This window comes from Phoenix dactylifera, chromosome 8, assembly GCF_051530095.1.
Source record: "Phoenix dactylifera cultivar Ajwa chromosome 8, Ajwa_hap1_PhDact_Kaust_v1.1, whole genome shotgun sequence".
Taxonomy (NCBI): domain Eukaryota; kingdom Viridiplantae; phylum Streptophyta; class Magnoliopsida; order Arecales; family Arecaceae; genus Phoenix; species Phoenix dactylifera.
The window spans coordinates 6293411-6309060 of record NC_143197.1 but is presented as its reverse complement, the minus strand read 5'-3'; the positions used below and the strand labels follow the sequence as shown (position 1 = coordinate 6309060).

Below are 15650 nucleotides of genomic sequence, written 5' to 3'. Positions count from 1 at the left end.
TCACAAGTGCCTTGCTTGCCGATGAGATCAGGAGAAAGGCGTCTGTTGGAGTTTCGGGAGGGTCTGGGAGTGAAGCTCTCATGGCTCGTGGCAGATCTACAGATCGCGATGGATCGAAGGGATCTTTCAGAGGCAAGAGCAAAGGGCGTTCCAAGTCAAAGGGCCGATATAGGGGCAAATGCTGGGAGTGCGGTGAGAAGGGCCATCTGAAGAAATCATGTCCCCGGTTAGCAAGCTCTAGTTATGATAGAGGATCAAGTTCAGGTGGAGGCAACAGAGACAGGAATCATGTTGAAGCCAAGGAAGCAAATCAGGCTGAGGAATCCACCTCGGGTTTTATTGAGGACGAAGCGTATGTGGTACGCTCTAACCAGAATTTCTATCAGAATTGGATCATGGATAGTGGAGCCACCCATCATATATGTCCTCATCGATCATGGTTTACTGCATACAAGCCATTAGATGGGGGTTCTGTTTTGATGGGGAACAACTCAACCTGCAAGTTGGTTGGAGTTGGTTCTATCAGGGTAAGAATGTTTGATGGAGAGGTTAGAGAACTCCATGAAGTACGTCATGTGCCGGAATTGAAAAAGAGTCTACTGTCCTTGTCTGCTTTGGATGAGGAAGGATATAAATGGACCGGTCAAGGTGGAGTCATCCGGATTGCAAAGGGAGCTTTGGTGGTGATGAAAGGTGTTCGGGTCGGGAACTTATACAAGTTACTCGGCAACACTATCGTTGATGATGTAGACATAGTGGTGGAGAATGGAGATGATTTTCCATTAAGACTGTGGCATCGTCGACTGGGACACATGAGCATGAAAGGCATGAAAATTCTGGTGAAAAAGGGATTAATTCCCAAGTTAGATTTTAGCGAGAGGGAGTTCTGTAAGCACTGTGTTTATGGAAAACATGCAAAGAGAAGCTTCAAAGCTGGAACTCATACTACCAAAGGAGTGCTTGACTACATTCATTCAGATGTGTGGTGTTCACCTGTCGCATCTTATGGCAGAGCAAGGTACTTTGTGACCTTCATCGACGATTTCTCTAGAAAAGTCTGGGTGAAGTTTCTAAAGACAAAAGGGGATGTGTTTGTGGCATTCAAGTATTTCAGGGCAGAAGTGGAGAATCTCACTGGAAGGCGCATCAAGTATCTGAGATCCGACAATGGGACTGAATACAATTCAAATGAGTTTGTGTATTTTTGCAAGGAGATAGGAATCAAGAGACATTTCACTAATGTCTACACACCGGAGCAGAATGGTGTGGCTGAGCGGATGAACCGTACATTGGTGGAGCGAGCTCGATGTATAAGGAGCAATGCAGGGTTGGAAGATGAGCTGTGGGCCGAGTCAGTGGCCATGGCTTGTTACCTTATCAACCGTTCTCCTTCAGTTACACTGAGTGGTAAATCTCCAGAGGAGGTATGGTCTGGTTCTTCTTGTAACTATTCAGATCTCAAAATTTTTGGATGTGATGCGTATGCGCTAATCCCAAGTTGTCAGAGGAACAAATTAGAACCAAAATCCAGAAGATGCATCTTTGTGGGATACAGTGAAGGTGTAAAGGGGTATCGGCTCTGGGACCCGGTTGCCAAGAGAATTGTCGTCAGCAGGGATGTGCATTTTGATGAGTCAAGAATGCTTGTCAGAGAAGGTCAGACTGGTAGTGAGAAGGAGAAAGTCCTCGAGCAGGTGGAGCTTCCTGGTAGAGAACTGGAATTGGATATGCCAGTGGATGTCCCAGTGGATCAAAACACTGAAGGAGATAGTGAGGAGGATCACCATGATCATGATGACGCTGATGTCAGTGGCAGCCAAGAGCATGTACAAGGGGCGCCACGGTTGACACCACAAGCGATGGGTCGACCGAGACGGGAGAAGGTACTGCCAGTTCATTTAAAAGATTATATCGATCCAACAACGATGCAGGCACTATTATCAGAGGATGGAGAACCAAGTTTGTACCGTGAGGCCGTGGAGTGTGAGGATGCTTCACACTGGAGGAAGGCAATGCAAGAGGAGATGGATGCTCTTCGGAAGAATCAAACATGGGACTTGGTAGCATTACCTCAAGGCCGGAAAGCGGTGGGCTGCAAGTGGGTGTACAAAATAAAGAAGAGTACCGATGGTAAAGTGGAGAGGTATCGTGCAAGATTAGTTGCAAAAGGTTTCTCACAGAAGGAAGGTACAGATTTCTCTGAAATTTTTGCACCAGTTGTCAAGTTGGTCTCCATTCGTTTTATTCTCAGTCTTGTAGCTACACATGATTTGGAGCTTGAGCAGTTAGATGTAAAAACTGCATTTTTACATGGGGACCTTGAAGAGGAGGTATACATGCAGCAACCTCCTGGTTTTATGAAGAAAGGAAAAGAGGACCTTGTATGCAAGCTGAAGAAGTCGTTGTATGGTTTAAAGCAGGCGTCGAGACAGTGGTATAGAAAATTTGACACTTTCATGTTGAATTTGGAGTATCACCGAAGCAAGTATGATCACTGTGTGTACTTGAAGTTTTTCGGTGATGGGTCGTATCTAATCTTAGCATTGTATGTTGATGACATGCTTGTAGTCGGAAAAGACAAGGCAAAGATTGATGAGCTCAAAGGGCACTTGAGCATGGCTTTCGAAATGAAAGATCTCGGGGCAGCACGTCAGATACTCGGGATAGAAATTCGGCGTGACCGAAAAAAGGGTACTCTGTCACTCACACAGAAGGGTTTTGTGGAGAAAGTGCTCTGTAGATTTGGCATGGACAAATCGAAACTGGTGAAGTCTCCATTGGCGGTACAGGTCAGGTTGTCTTCTGAAGAGTGTCCAACATCAGAAGAAGAGCGGAAGCAAATGGAGCGGTTTCCTTATGCCAGTCTAGTTGGAAGCCTAATGTTTGCCATGATATGCACTAGGCCGAACATTGCCTATGCGGTTGGTGTGCTCAGTCGGTACATGGCAAATCCTAGAAAGACACACTGGGAAGCAGCAAAGTGGGTGCTTCGTTATCTGAGAAATATTACCGATTACTCTATTACTTTTGGCCGAGGACCGAGAGTGATGAATGGGTATGTTGATGCAAATTTTGCGGGTGATCTTGATAAGAGGAGATCGACGACAGGATATCTATTTTGTTATGCTGGTGGCCCAGTGAGTTGGATGTCGAAGCTACAGTCGACAGTTGCTTTATCTACGACTGAGGCGGAGTATATGGCGTTGACGGAGGCTTGTAAAGAAGCAGTATGGTTGCAGGGATTGATGAGTGAGATTGGACTGAAGTCTCAGCCCATGGAGTTGTTTTGCGATAGCATGAGTGCTATTTGTTTGGCGAAGAATCCTGTGTATCACAAGAGGACCAAACACATTGGGGTCCAATATCACTATGTACGTGAAGTCATCGAGGATGACAAGGTAAGAGTGATAAAGATTGGAACCAAGGACAATCTCGCAGACATTTTGACAAAGCCTATGCAAGTAGAGAAGTTGGAATGGTTTCTAGCTTCTCTAGGCGACATGACGAGGTGATGATTTGGTCTGGAGAACGGCGATGGATGTGAGTTTATTATCAAGGTGGAGATTGTTGTGTATGGAGGTGATAACAAACTTCTGAGAAACTCTTGGCCCTGATTTGGTTGAGTTTGGCTCATGTTTCAGTGAAGAAACTTAGTTCCAGATGGAAGAGTCGACCCCTAAGATCTGGGAGTCGACTCATGGAAGATACGAGTCGAGTCCAGACTGAGAGAGCCGACTCTCTCAGTGAAGACAGAAGCATGCTGTTTTCGGTGCCAGCTCGAGTCGACTCGAGGAATTGCGCGAGTCGACTCGAGGGCTGTGCGAGTCGACTCTAGATGGCGGGTTTTGACTGAAACTTGATTTTGGGGTAAGTTTCATGGAAGGGTTTTTTATCGCGGGCAAAGAACCTATAAATAGGCCTCTTTTAGAAGACCTAAGGTGCGCGAAAAACCAGAAGAAGAACTAGGGTTTTCCTTTCATGAGAAAGGGGGGTTCTTTGGTTTACCCAAAAATACTTGTATCTTTATCTTTGCTTAATGAAACTTTTTCTCGCTGTTCTCCCGTGGACGTAGCCCGAATGGGTGAACCACGTATATGATGTGTCTTTCTCCTGTTGTTTTATTTTCATTCGAGTTTATCTTTTTCTTTCCTTCTTCCCTGATCTACCCGGTTCGGCGACTTCCGTGAGTAAAGGGATCCAATATTCCCATCACAATTCTTGCATATGCTGAGGAAGCGAATGAAGCTCCTACCACTATGGGGTCAGGACGATCCATGCTAATTTTTTTTTGTTTTAACACTTGGCAGTGGCTTGGATTCATCCTGCCAATACTGTTTTACAGATTCGATATGCTGAGTTAGAGGTTTCCTCTTTATTCGAAGCCATGTAGAATTTTTTCCATTCCTTACGAGATTTCTACCCTTTCCTAAGGCAATAAAACGCTAGCTTCTCAAGCCCCTCATCTGGTAATAATGCTCAATTTCACGAGCTCTTTTATAAAATATGCTTATATATCTATTCAATATCTTATAATATTTCAGCAGCAAAGCTGATTACAATGACTCTTCCCTCTGTCACAGAGAAGTACATGAAAAGAAAAGCATTCATGGGCGGGTGACCAACCTTTTGTTCACCTCAGCCATTTGTCATCCCCATTAACGCAACCCCATGGGACTCCCTAAGAACTAGAAAGCCCTCTCACACCACCCTCAGATAGTGTCCTTCTCTCCCATTACATATAAGGCCAGGAAGAGAAGGTCAATCATAAGTAAAAAAAAAAGAAAAGGAAAAAGAAAAAACTCAGTGGGACAAAGTAGGGTCGTATCAAAAGAGAACCCCACCATGGGACAATAGTACACGTGGACTCCATCAGACTACTATTGAGGTTAGAGGAATGGATGCCGGTTTAATTTTTAGAGGCTTAAAGCTGCCCGCCGGCGTAGGTCTGGCCGAAGCTCCAGTTGTGAGGGGCGACGTCCATGGAGGTAACAGTGCGGCCATCGCTGGTGCTGACGCGGAAGGAGAGGGACTGGCCATCGAGGTAGCTGTTGCTCTGCCAGTTCTGGCCCCAGTTGCGGCTCATTGGTTGCCACCCAGTCTGGGATCCCTTTATAGACACCGCCACCACGTCCCCGGCGCCACCTACATTGGTGATCAGCACCAGGTTGAAGTAGGAGTGGCCATTGATGGTGAACCTGATTCCCCCCTTTTTCACACAGGGTACCCTGCAAGATAAAAAAAAGGTTGCATTTCGTTTCAGAACTATAGTATTTGAGATCCGAGAGAGAGAGAGACAGGAAGTTGTTTGTGAGTTACATAGAGTCTGTTCGTTTATAAAGAAATTGAGATCTTCTGTTTTAATAAAGGCTCTCTTTCAAAAGGAAATAAATCATAATGTTTCATTTGAAGTCTCTGTTTTTTAATGCTTTCTTAAGTTGGATGCTAGTGCTGCTGGGGTGAAAAAGGTTCTCTAGGAGTTATTTTAGCGGTCTTGGGAAAGATCTTTGTGCCTTTTAATTCAAGCTGATACCGAAAGAGGTTAGAGGAAAAAAGACAGATGATGAAGAACAGAGAGAATATGGTTTCTAGGAGAAAGGAGTCAGAACTTTGTGTTATTGAGTTTAAAAATATTTAGGAAACAGATGCCGTTGGAAGTGGGAGTTTCTACAGATTGGAGGCAAGAAGCCAGAGCTATGAGGAATATGGATGACTTTACAGAGCTTTTGGTTGTAATGTTTCCTTGGAGCCAAGGGTGCCGTATAACCCCCCCTGTTTCATTCCACCAGGAATTATAAGGAATAGTATAATCGGAGTTATAAGATGGGTTGAAGTGTTTACCTTCTGTATTGAACAGGGACAATGCCTGCCTTGTACTGAGCAATACGCTGGAAAACTGGCTGAGAGAGATCAAAGTGGTGCAGGGGAGGGTTGCACCACCCTCCAGCATTGTTCGGAAGAGCATTATTTGGTGGGCAGAAGTTTGTTGCGGTGACTATTATAGACCCCGGGAGACACCAGTTCCCATCATCCTTGCATTGGATCTCGAAGCAAGCTCCGCAGCTCAGTCCGCTGTTGAAGAGAGCAGTGCTCAATGCTGCTGTGTCTGTCCCATAGCCTTGACTGTAGAGATTTCCATACCCACAAGCTCCTCCTGGAGGAAAGGAACAATGGTAAAGGAAAGAGTTGATGAGTTGAAGAGAAGTAGTAGTTGCATTTGGGAATCTTTATTTGGTGGCCTCTAGGCTTACCCATTGTCCCAGAAGCATCACCACCTCCATAAAAGGTAGCGTGTGCATCAGACCATCCACTGCCATATCCATGAACAGCTCCGAACATGGTGAGAAGGGAAACTAGGGAGAGGGCAATAAACTCCATTCCCTGCAGGAAAAGTGGCCTCATAGAAATGAGTGGAAATTTAAAAGAAGTAGAGGATTCCAGAGCAAAGTAAGAGTAGAAGCTTGCGCTTACAGAGGGCTTGTAATGAGAGCCTAACTGGCCAAAAGAAAAGAATGAGAGAGGATGAGGAAGGTGTGAGGAAGGAGAGGTGTATTTATAGACGTGGACGGAGGGAACTGAAGTGAAAGGAAAAGATAAAAGCAGAGCAAATTGACCAGTGGAAGAACAGTATAAACCAACTGAAACTAGACTGCTCGGAGTCCAATAACAGAAAACAGAAATTTTTATGCCTTGTTTAGCTAGCCTTTTATCACCATCCTGACTGTGATCCACCGTTCATTTAAAGCTAAATTTGGTGTGAGGGTGAATAAAGTGGGGAACAATAGGTCTTCCTACTAAATTGTATTATATTTGGTTGATAAAGCAAATGATACATAAAATGAGAGAAAGCAATGGGACCTTTTCCGTTTTTCTAACTAAATTCCATGAATCTTATCCTCTGCAGATAAAATCAGATGCTGTCAAACACTTGTAGGGACCTTCTGGAGAACAGCAATGGCACACCATAGACCTTGAGGATGTGTAAAGCAGACTGAAGGCAGTTATCTTAGTAATTCCTCTTTTTGGGCTGTTGTTTGTTGGATGATAAAAAGTGAAAAAAGGTGAATTTTTCTGATCTTTTCCTTTTCCTGCAACTCTTTCAAAAAGATGACGGCTTACTGATTATTGAGATACTGAACTTTCTTTAACTTTATCAGGAACAGTTTAAGTCGGTCACTTGTTGATGCCTAATCCTGTTTTGGTTTTTAATTTAAGAACAGAATCTCAGTTCAGTAGTTCATAATAATTGGCTTCTAACTTTGCGGGTACGCGGTTTGCTCATGAAACTATTCTATTTAGCTTTCTCTATTAAACTTCTCAGTGGGCCTTCTTATTTAATATCCATCTGATGCTTCCATGCACATGGATTGCAGGCTTCTGCTTTGATATTTAAGTCTTAATTTATGCTCCTTAGGCCATCTCTGTTGAGAATTGATGTCTTGACTTTTAGAACTTCCTGCTGGAATAAAAAATCTTGTTAAGAATTTAAAAATTATCATTAGACAGCCTCCTAAGCTCAAATTCAGGATCTAAAAAAGTTTGATTCTAGTGCGCTGCATGTGGCAAACCAAGTACTATTAAAAAGAATAGAATAGAATTAGCTTTTTGACATAGCTTCTCGTACACTTCCTTCTCCCCTTCTCTTGGCGATTTATTACCTCTCTTTTTATAAACTCCTAGCTGTATCCTTCTCATTGTCCTCTGCGTGTTCATGAAGCAGCAACATTAAGTATGTAGGAGCTTTAGACTTTACAGCTTATTGAACCCTACGTACTGAGGACCTTGTGAGCTGACTGATTATTTTGCAAAAGTTCTTGATGACATTTCTCTGTCATATTAATTTAGGATTTCTTATTGGGCTTTGAGTTTTGGCTCATATCACAATGCATGATTTACGTAAATCCTATTTTCTTTTTTCTGTTACCATGTTTTGGGTGATTCCTTCCCTTTCCCAAGGTGAAGATATTAAATGGAAACTTTAGACTTTTTTCCTCTCAACTTCCATAGCAACTGTTCAAAAAATAAACAAATCTTGGTTGTCACCTACCATTCAAATACTAACATTTAGTCAGAGGTCACTAGAGATTAAGATATATACTAATCTCTACAGTTTGCATATTAAATGGTATTGCTCATTAATGTCGTGATCAGAGAACCAGCCCACTGAGTCGCTCACAGTTTGTAGAGGGAGATGACGGTGCAATTCTTTAGTGTCTGCAACTTATGCCAGATTCTCCACCGCTGACAGTTTTAGGATTGAATTATTGAAATTAACCTGTGCGTACTGTACAAGTGCTTTAGTTATCGAAACTCTGAGTTTAAGGAGATCATTGTTCAGAACACATATGAAATATGCCATGATTTGAGCCAAGCTTGCCATTTGATTATTGCTAAAGACTGCATCTTTTGCCACTATCAGCTATTATTATTCATGTTACTTTGGATCTTCTTTATCTCTTTTCTTTTCTTTTCTTTTTTCTTTTTAATGCCTCAAATACCAATTCGAGACATTTGTACGACTTAAGCGAGCCTCCTAAGTTGTTTATTGCATACATGTCATCTGTACCTAAATGTAATGTTTTTCTTAATACAGTTATTTAGTCAATATGCCTCATTGTTTAATGACACATTACCTTTCCATTCTCATTTCTTTCATGTTCATCTGATATTTTTGGACAACTTCTGGCCGGTGCCCACAGCATTGTCCGATTATTATCTACAAAATCTTCTTCAGCATCTCTTCGGCCACTTACTATGTGTATTAGATACGAATTCTTCTCCATCATCCACCATGCCAATTCTAAGATTTGAAAGACTAGATAGAATCTGATCCGATACATGTTTGTAAAATTTAGAGCATCAATGGCAGTTGCGTGTCTCTTTTCCCTTTGCCTTCTAAGCACAGTTTAGTCGGTGTATTAATATTTCATGTCATCTAAATAATGAATTGTAGATTCCTTATCTAGTCCCAAGTTCCCAGAATACTGAACTGGTTCTCATGCATGAAAATATTGCATTTCTTGTGCCACACTAACTTCCAACGTATAAAATATCTTTGAGAGGTTCAGAACCGACGGACGGCTCTGCAGGATATGAGTAAGCCCAGGAAAACCAGTCTATCCATAAGCATTTAAAAAAAGAGAGGCTGCACATGGAATCACATGGCAACTTGGGTAAAGATGGGAGCAGTTCGAAAAGGAAAGCATAGACTACTAAATATTCTTCTCCCAGGCTGCAGTTCTCGACCTCTCTCTCTCTCTCTCTCTCTCTCTCTCTGCGGTCTCCCCCCAGCTATACGCCATCCCGTACTCAGGATTTTCTACTAGTGGCCGCTCCTTTCGTATTCTTATCTTCCAGACGGACATGAGATTGCTTGCATGGGGCCAGAAAGTATTCCGCAGAGGCCATCTTGACGCCGAGCCACTAGGCTTTCAAGCATGTGCAGCCCACCGGAAGGAACGAAGCTCGGGCCTGGTGTATGGTGTGGTCTGCCCATAGATTGAATGCCACTGGTTCTGTTGAGATGGGTGGATGGAGTGAGCCAAATGCTGATGGCTGCCCTCTGATGACCACTGGTGTCATTGACACCGATGTGAGCCAGCAATTGGCCTTGGCGTGGCCCCACCTCATTCTGCTGCCGGTTTGGGAAGCTGCAACTTAGGGTTTTCGATAATGCAAGCTTGTTAGCTCTTGCACATTCCACCACATGTGCTTTAGATGGATTTGTTGAAACCACCATTTGTCCCAAAAACTTAAGCTGATAGGATGTGATAGATTTATTTATATATTTATATTTTCTTATAGGATTGTTTATGAAGTAGTGATCTCTGGTGTTGCTATAACTTCTGCGGTTTGATATTTGCACCACAGAGTCCTCCTATGCCACTATAGATATATAGCCGCCACATCATTCCTCTCGGAGATGGATGGCTCTCATTTACCTTGGAAATATGCTCGGGCACTTTTTAGCACGGAGGCGAAGAAGAGTCATTTGTCTCCAAGACGTGCAAAAGTTGCATCGTGGAGGATCCTCTTGGAAAAGTGTAGGCCCTAAATCCTAATGCGATAATGGTGCACCAAGTTAGCGTTTACAGAATAATTCTAAACAAACAGACAAGCAAATAACCCTCAAGATCTAGATGGATTGTCCATGCCAGCTGCTCGTTCTTTCAGAACTTCTCTCTTTTGAAAGAAGCCCAGCTGGCCATGTCACCTCAAGGGCCTTTCTGGGATGGTGGCTGCTTCTCCTGGACAATGGCTTACCTTCTGGTAACTGGTGCATCTAAATTTGCACACCAAAATTTATGTACCTAATTATGTGTACACACGAATATTTGGCACATGTATGAAGAGCAATGCCTCTCAGACCCAGAATACCAAAATATATAGAATGTTGCACTGCTGGTCGACTGCATGGCATTAGGAGATTGGTGCAATTCATGATATCTACGTGATGCTACATTGCGCGACCGTCGCAAGAACCACCAAGCTTCTCATGCATGTTGCATGGATGGTTGGTTCTGAGCAGATTTCCTTCCAGTGCCAAGGTTTGGGCCTCATTGCAATTTTCTAACCAATGCAGATGCAGTGTGTAAGATTCTCGTGCCTACCATACAACTGTGTAATTTGTGAAATTAAGCAGCAGCTAACCTTCTTTGTCAATGTTCCAAAACGCAGCAGCTGGCACTCGAACTGTGCTAATTAGTCATGATTAGAGAGGAACAAGGATTTGCAGCTTCCAACCTGGCTTGAAAGCACCATCATACCTATTGCTAATGAGTCATGATTAGAGAGGAACAAGGATTTGCAGCTTCCAACCTGGCTTGAAAGCACCATCATGCCTACCAGTTGATAAAGTGCACATGATTTAGTCTTCAGCGCTATATTTTCCATGCCAGCTCTTGAGTGGTCCATTGTCCACAGTATTAAGGTGCAACATTCTGTCTACTCTTGTGTGGCATCATATCCAAGGAAAGTGATATGCCCCATCCTTATGCCTATATCAATGGATGGAGTAGTGTTTTGAAAGAACATGGACACTGTTACTATAAGAAAAGCAAAATGCACAGCAGCTTGGATATTGAGCTTTGGAGAACAAAAATTTGTCTCCATCATGAACAATCGTTCACAGGCTGCACATGAACTACACTTTTCAGCAAACAGGATAAGGCAATAAAGGTGCTTGGTTCCCCATGGCATGGTCCAAGGCTTAATCCTTTAGGATGCTTAGGGTGCAGATTCTAGTTCCTCTTGATCCAGTTTGAAATGGTTGCATGCATCATGTCATGGAGCTGCATTACTTTGGATCAGACCTTATCCCACCTATATCTGGCCTAACCTCTTGGCACTAGAAATTATGATGTCTCCTCTCGCGGAGGGCGGTTGCCAAATTTATGCAAGAATAATGCCATGCATAAAGTATTATCAAGTTCATCTATTCTTATATCAGATTCATGTCAGGATTTATAAATGCCATATAGTTGCTGAACCCAAGATGGAGCTTCCAAGAAAATATGGATGAGAAATCCAAGATTCCTTAAAAGTGGGATACCTTGGAAAATGTGAAGGAAACGATATTAAAAGTATACAAAATTAAAGTATCTAAAATTTATAATATCAGAATCATGAGGATCATGTTTTCCCATGGTTTGAAAAAATAAAAGAAAATTACGTTCATCTTTGCATTAGATTTTTGACTCTCAAATTTGGGATGAGTGCAATTTGATAAAGTTTCTATTAAGGAGATAGAGATAACTTGTACACTTCAGTCATGGAATAAAGCATGAGAGGATCAAACTCTTAAAATGGTCAATAATGCATTTGTTCCCATATATAAAGCCATTTGAAGGTGGGTGCAATTAATTTGGATTTCACTTCACTGATAGCATCATGCTGCCACCCTGCATGAGTGAGCATCCTGTGCATGCGTTTCAGCTTTTTTTGACGTGCACGTCTAATGCAATGTAGGAAGAAATACGAGAGCTTACCGCTTGCCAGCTTTCAACCAAGAAGTGTCACTTAGTGAAACCAAGATAAATGAACAAACAAATCATCAGTATAACAAAACTGATAGACTATATGATCTTTATTTACTTGACATATTCTTGGACAACAGAGTTCTTACCATTATATCTGCAAAATTTCAGAAGATGTATAGCCTGATTCTTCTGTTCATTTGTTAATTTATTCGCATCGAACTAAAACTGGGGGGCTTGTGGCCACCAACAAAGTTGGAAAATTGCCTTGGCCATCATACCAGAAGCTCCTCATTCAGGGAATTAACCATAAAAACCATATGAAGTTATGAGTTTATAATCCGCATTCTTGTAGTTTCATGGGCTTCGTAAGAAATCGAGAAGCAAGGATCTCCATACATGTGTATCATGATCATATCAAAAGACTAGTGTGAATTATATATCTTCCTTGACCCTTGCCGGCTCGACAGAAACTGTGTTCATCTCATGTTAACAAGTAACATGAACATTGTTACCGAAGAAGTAGAAGAAAAAGAAAACAGCAACATGGACAGCAAATTACAGGTGCTTGCAAAATTTTCTGTCCACGTCAGGAATAAAACCCTGTAACATTAAACATTGCCAAAGCCCAGATTAAAATGCTTTCCGTCTGCTAGTTAATTTTCAGATGTCAATTAGAACTAATAAATTGAGCCAGAGTCCCACTTCCAGGTCTAATTCTGATTTGAACTAAGGCCAAATATGGTCAGGAACAGACGAGGGTCCATCATCGTAGGTAAAATGGTAGGATCTGATCGACTCCTACAAAGCTGGGTTTTTTTGGGTCTAGCCTTGTCCGCATAGTTAGGTCTGGTATATATTTATACAGCGTATGTTTGGACAGCAGAGTGCATGTCATTATAATTGCGAATTTCAGAAGATGCATAGTCTCAATCTTTTGTTCATTTCTAGTTCGTTGGGGCATGGAACTAAAACTGGGGCTTCAAGGCCCCCTCGTTTTTCCTTCCCCGCGAGTATAGCATGATGAGCCCAAGTTACGGCAGCTCCGGATGAAGGGAGAATAGGGGTATTAAGAAAAGGGATTTCCCGAGGATCTAAAACCCCAATCCCTTTTGGGGGCCAAATACCTCCGATCTCTACCGTAGGTGCCAAAGAAGAATGAGAAGAATGAGGAAACTCTTGACACTACTACGGGCTTTTTCTGGGGGTAAGCGCACCTGAGGTTTGGTTTGTTTAAGGCATTTGGTGGAAAGGGACAAGGGGCAGACGAGTCCACTAGCTTGTCTTTCCGGCCTCACTTGATCGGGCTGTATTTCCTGACCTTTGACACTGAACTCTTGGACTGGCTGAAAGGGAAAAGGGAAACTGTACAAGGCATTTTTCACTCGTTTACGGGACCAGTGTCAAAGGAAAGGATTGTTGCACTCTCTTGCTTGAATGAATCGACATTTGTGGATGGTTGTTCATTCGGGATTCTTCTATGTATATCCTGTCAGTGCCTTACCTTGTCCTTGACTTGCCTTTCTTCCTTAGGGTCAATCACTTCGTGCCTGTAGTCCCTGTGTAAGAATCTTTCCTAAGGAGTAGTCAAACCTCCCCCTAAGGTAAAGGCTGGGACGCTTGAGCAGGGGCAAAAGACAGGTGTGACTATAAGCGAGCACTTTCCTTGGTCTGCTTGTTCATTCGGAGGATTGACCAAGAGCGCTCGGTGTGTGCAAGCCCCCGTGGTTGTTAGTCCCATAGGTCTAGAGCACGATCACGTGAAGAAGAACATACCACCGAACGGAGAAAAGGAAGAGGTGGACTTGGACGTTCCGGGGTATTACTCCCCCTAGCAGTCTATCCAGCCCCTCTAGGTGAATCATGCAATTCTATACGAATCAAGCGTAGGCTCCTCCCTCTTGCTTCTTCGCGGACTGACTTTGTCTCGGCTAAGGATGTGGGGATCTCGCCGTTGTTTAAGGATAGCTTCGGGAAGAGAGGGAGAACGAGTCAGCAAGCCATATGGCGCTTAGACTTTCCTTTTTCCCCTTTCTTCCCTTTCCTTTATTTGTTCTCGAAGGTCTTCGTCTCCGTGTAGAAGCAAACTCTCCAAATTTATGACCAACCTTTCCTTCCGCGCTCCGCTCCTTCGACTGATTGTTCGCATCGTTGAATCAACTTTTTTTTATTTGAATCTGTTATTTCAATGCAAAGGATGAAGGAAAAAAAGAAATATTGTCCGTCCAGAATAAACCTGCGGCCGAAAAAAGATAAGCCTCTAGAGATCTAGTTTCTGTAGCAGTTGGCCTAGCTTTGTTTCGCCCGTACCTAGGGTTTCAATTTGAGTTAACATCCTTTCCGTAAATCTCCTCTTAAAGCAACCCAGGAAAGCCGTTCGAAAGCTTAAGCCAGTATCTTTTCCTCTTGGACAGCCAGCAGAGTATAGAGCAGCGGGATAGAGCAAAGTTGGACAATTTCCTTGACCATCCATGGAGTTTAACCATTAGACTGACATATAGCTGTAAATTTTTTCACATAATCAGCTCCGGTATCTATCAATCACCATTCATGTAGTCCGATTGGCTCAGAAGGAAATCGAGAAATTCTTATCATGGAAAGAAATTAAGAAACAGGAATTCTCATACATCTATATCATCCTGTCAAAATGCTGGCCAACTAACGTACTCGGGCGAATCGCCAATATTCTCTGCCCATCGCAGGCTCAACGGAGATTGGGTTCATCACACGGTAACCAGTAGTCAAACATGAGCTCGGCGGCTCCCTCCCCTTCCAACCATTCATGCCCATAAAAAGCCTCTCCTTTTCTAGTTCATGCCTTCCTGTCTTCCTTTGGTTCTGCTTCCAGCTAAACAAAGGATTCAATCCTTTCTTTCCACGCCTGCCGCTCACTGGCACTGGCACCGGCACCGCATCCAGGCCCATCAGCTTGGCCACAATACTCGGCTTGCACCAGACTACTCTCTCTCCTGCCAGAGTTGGTGGCAACCAAAGACTTCTCTCCAAGTCCACCTCATAGCCATTAGAAGACAAACCCCTGCATGCACTGGAACAACAAACAGACTTCCGGCCACCTTCAAATGCACTTCTCCTGGCACCAAAGTTGAGAAAGGATGACCGATACATGGCATCCTTCCCATCGAGAGAGAACCGAGGGTGCTGATTCCGTGCATTCCTCCCCGATCTCAGGATATCCAAGTTGTTCACACATGACATCCTCCGGTGGCATGGCTCGCCATGGTCATCAAGCTTGGCCTTTCTTGCCACCTCTTCTTCCAGGTCCAGCTGCAAGATCATCTCCTCGAGAGTAAGCAAGCCTCTCGCTTCGATGCTCTCCTCCATGCAGGAGCCGGCAAGAGATGGCTCAGCAATGCAAGAGACATCTCCGTCAGCCTTCCCCTGATTTAAAGTTGATGTGGAGCTGACGTCGTTGCAGAAGCCTCCGATGCCTCTCCTCATCTTGGTTGCTAGGGGGTTCTTGAGAAGAAAGAGGGAGAGGTCCTTCATGGGTGAGGGCGGGATGAAGGTGAGGAGGGAAGGGTGGCATCGGTGAATTAAAAGGAAGTCGCAACCTGCCTTTGAGCGTGATCAAATTGAATGGAGAGGTGGACTAGTAATGGCTATTATAACAATCACATGAGAAAAGAGAGGGCTTCACAAAGTTCCTTCACCAGGTTT

General features: G+C 43.4%; 2 protein-coding genes across 2 annotated transcripts; both read right to left on the bottom strand.

Moving 5' to 3' along the window:
- Positions 1–4464: 4464 nt before the first annotated feature.
- LOC103712558 (expansin-A10-like) lies at positions 4465–6462 on the bottom strand. Its single transcript, XM_039124416.2, has 3 exons — positions 6249–6462; positions 5839–6151; positions 4465–5225 (listed from the first exon to the last, which is right to left on the bottom strand). The coding sequence occupies exons 1-3, from the start codon at positions 6397–6399 to the stop codon at positions 4922–4924; spliced, it is 768 nt and encodes a 255-aa protein (XP_038980344.2). The 5' UTR covers positions 6400–6462; the 3' UTR covers positions 4465–4921.
- Positions 6463–14017: 7555 nt separating this feature from the next.
- On the bottom strand, positions 14018–15624 carry LOC148702630 (uncharacterized). Its single transcript, XM_088702586.1, has one exon. It carries the CDS (start codon positions 15477–15479, stop codon positions 14631–14633), a length of 849 nt encoding a protein of 282 aa, XP_088558712.1. The 5' UTR covers positions 15480–15624; the 3' UTR covers positions 14018–14630.
- Between the last annotated feature and the right edge of the window lie 26 nt (positions 15625–15650).